The 3,125-nt window shown below is 37.9% G+C and overlaps 1 protein-coding gene across 1 annotated transcript in view; it reads left to right on the top strand.

The window, feature by feature from the left end:
- Positions 1-1,817, top strand: part of LOC111408440 — a 10,505-nt gene extending 8,688 nt beyond the window's left edge. The window contains exon 3 of the mRNA XM_023038201.1: positions 1,801-1,817. Coding sequence (XP_022893969.1) covers positions 1,801-1,817 — 17 coding nt within the window. The remainder of the gene's footprint in view (positions 1-1,800) is intronic.
- The last annotated feature ends 1,308 nt before the right edge of the window (positions 1,818-3,125 follow it).

Here is a 3,125-nt window from a genome sequence, read left to right as displayed (position 1 = left end):
GAAATGCAATGCAACGCTCCCCTTACTGCAAACTCTCATGTTTTTATGTAGTAGGTAAATGTATCTATGTCTCTCCCCAACGACAAATATAACAATTGAAACACTTAATCACAATTCAAATGCTAGTTTGCGACGTGATATTTATGCCAATCAAAACACCAACCGAAACACCAACACCACTAAACATCAAAACTCAAACAGATGGATGTGACATGAAATGCAATGCAACGCTCCCCTACTGCAAACTCTCATGTTTTTATGCAGTAGGTAAATGTATATATGTCTCTCCCCCAACGACCCCTAAACATAGCAATGCAATGCAAGTAATGTCAATAAATGAAATCATGTGCACATTGCAAATGCAGTAGCTCTTCCCCTATGTGTATGCTCTTGTACATGTTCTTCTTTTTTCTCTCCCTTCTCTCCCTTAGTTATACTTTTCTCTCCCCCTTTTTGTCAAAAATGCTGAAGGAAATCATATTAAAAACAAGTTAAGCAAATAACACATAATAACTCAAAAATGCAGTTGATACATGCAAAAGTAAAATTAACAAATACCAGACCTCCTCACATACTCAGTTTAGACCAAAATGGACTAAAAAGTACAAGTGACTCATGTGTGCAAAGTGTCACTACTCCAATGCAAGCAGGACTCCAAACCTTAATTTTGTGAGAAAGAACATGACAATCACTGCTAAGTATGTTCTCCTACTAATGAGAGTCAAACCATGTAACACGTAGTAGGACCTATACTTATTATTTTTACTTATCTCCTCCTTACTATGAGCTTATTTGTTTTTTAATTTTTCAAAGTATTTCGGCTCATCATATTTTTCATATTTTTCTCATTTCTCCAACTCGTTAATTTTTTATCTTAAGTGCAGCTTCTTCTCCATTAGGCAACTAAGATGACCCCTGTAGCAAGCTTTAGGTTGGTTAACCCAAGTCAGTTGACCATAGGCACCAAGTTTTAAGAGATCCTGCAGGCTTAATTGCTCAAGCCAAATAGGCCCCGAAGAAGAACATTAAGATATGAGCATTTAAAAATGGGGAAAATTTTTAGGTTAAAGTCTATGAAAAATGGTCAATTCATGTTCAAAGTCACCCCCATTAACATGTGACAGCCATCCCAAATCTCACACACGCGGTAGCGTCCCACTAACAAATTCATAGTATGTGCAGTGCAGATGGTACATGATGACACTTATACATATTAATCCAACTAGACCTAACCAAGCAATGGAAATTATTCTATAACTTATCAATTTTAGCTCCTACATGATATAACGTTCAAGCTCTAAGTTATGTGTCATGCTGTAGAAATTTCCATAACCAATTATTTTTGTCTTTTTTAATTTTTCAATGTTTTTATGTTTTTTCGTAAAATGAATACTCCACACACAAAATAAAATAAAGTCAAGCACACAAAGACAAAAATAAACATGCATGCGCCAAAACTCGTAGGTGAAAATGCACATACATGAAAAATAACAATACAAAAACAAACAATATACATGTGATGCATGCAATAGCTATATGTCAATTAAGAGCCAAGCATGCATCAAAAATACCTAATTAAGTAGGTATATAAGTGCTCTTTCCTTTAAGAGCACCATGATCTATAACCAAATTTGGGAGGTCGTTTTTCTTCATCCAAACCTGTCTAGAGCGAGAATTGTTTCCAGACAGCCGTGTCACCAATTGAGTCAAACGATTCACTTGATCAGTAAGGAATCCAATCTGATCAACAGACACCTGATTTTTGTTCTTTTTCAAGCTTAAATCTTTCCTACTGTTCAGGTAGTGATGATACTTAGGGAGGACGTGACCTAACTCTCCACAGTGAAAACATGTAGGGATAAACCTAAGACCTGTGATATGCTTATGTTGATTTCTATTCCTAGGCCGACGAGTCCTACGACATCTGGTAGACCTATGTCCTGAAGTTTCCACAACATTTGGTATAGGGTTAGTCACAATGTTTGGCTGGTCAGTAGCACGAACAAAGGTGGTCTGTGATGTACTAGCAACATTCAGATCAAAACCTAGACCTCACTTATCACCAGCCGGCTTGTCTATTTCTAGAATATTATCTAGCCTTTCAGAACTGCTAGAAAAGGTAAGTAACTGAGACCTAGACAACTCTAGCTCACTTTCAAGGTGTTTAACCTGAATAGCTAAGGTCTCATTCACAATGGTCAGCTCACTTACTCTCCTAGAGAACATCTCATTCTCACTAGTGAGATCACTGACACGGGCCTCTAACTGTTCCTTTTCTATCTTAAGCTTTTTCACTTTCTTGCTCATTGCTTGGTTAGTGGCTAAGATCTTGAGGCTTTTCTCATACATCCTATCATAGGCTGTTTGTAGATCTTCCACACTTCTACTCCCATCACCAGAATCTTCACTCCTCTGTCCTTTCACTCCTCTGATCGGATCCACTTTTACCCCTAACAATGAAGGCCACATATTTTCCACTCTCCTCACGAGTGGATTTCTCACTCTGATTTTCCAAGCTAGACTCGTCATTAATGAAAGTAGTATTCATAGTCTTCTCTTCAAATCTCTTAGCACTGGGGCACTCATGCCTCACATGATCGAAACCACGACAGTTATGGCATCTCACGAATTTAGATTTCTTCCTAGATTCACCCGGGCCACCTCTTTGTCTCTCTAGAGGCTTCTTCTTATTCCTAAACATTTTTTGAAATTTTTTAGTTAGGTAGGTCATCTCCTCATCATTGGGTGAATTAGAATCAGAAGATTCCATCCGGATATTCCCAGCGATTTTTAAGGCTATGGATTTTTCCTTAGCTGGATTGTCTAAGGTCAATTCATAGGCCTGGAGGGATCCAACTAACTCCTCTACCTTGATAGTGTCTATGTCCTTACTTTCCTCAATTGTCGTGACTTTAGGCCTAAAACGCTTAGGTAAGGATCTAAGAATCTTTCTCACTATCTTAGGTTCAGGGATTTTCTCACCTAGGTTGAAGGATAAATTTACAATGTCATTTAAGCTCGCATAAAAGACATCAAACATCTCATCATCTCTCATTCTTATCTCTTCAAACCTAGTGGCCAATATCTACAGCTTGGAACTCTTAACTGTCTGAGTTCCCTCATGT

This window comes from Olea europaea, chromosome 13 (assembly GCF_002742605.1).
Source record: "Olea europaea var. sylvestris chromosome 13, O_europaea_v1, whole genome shotgun sequence".
NCBI classification, from domain to species: domain Eukaryota; kingdom Viridiplantae; phylum Streptophyta; class Magnoliopsida; order Lamiales; family Oleaceae; genus Olea; species Olea europaea.
Note: the sequence above shows the minus strand (reverse complement) of the source record. Positions and strands in the feature narration are given on the sequence as shown.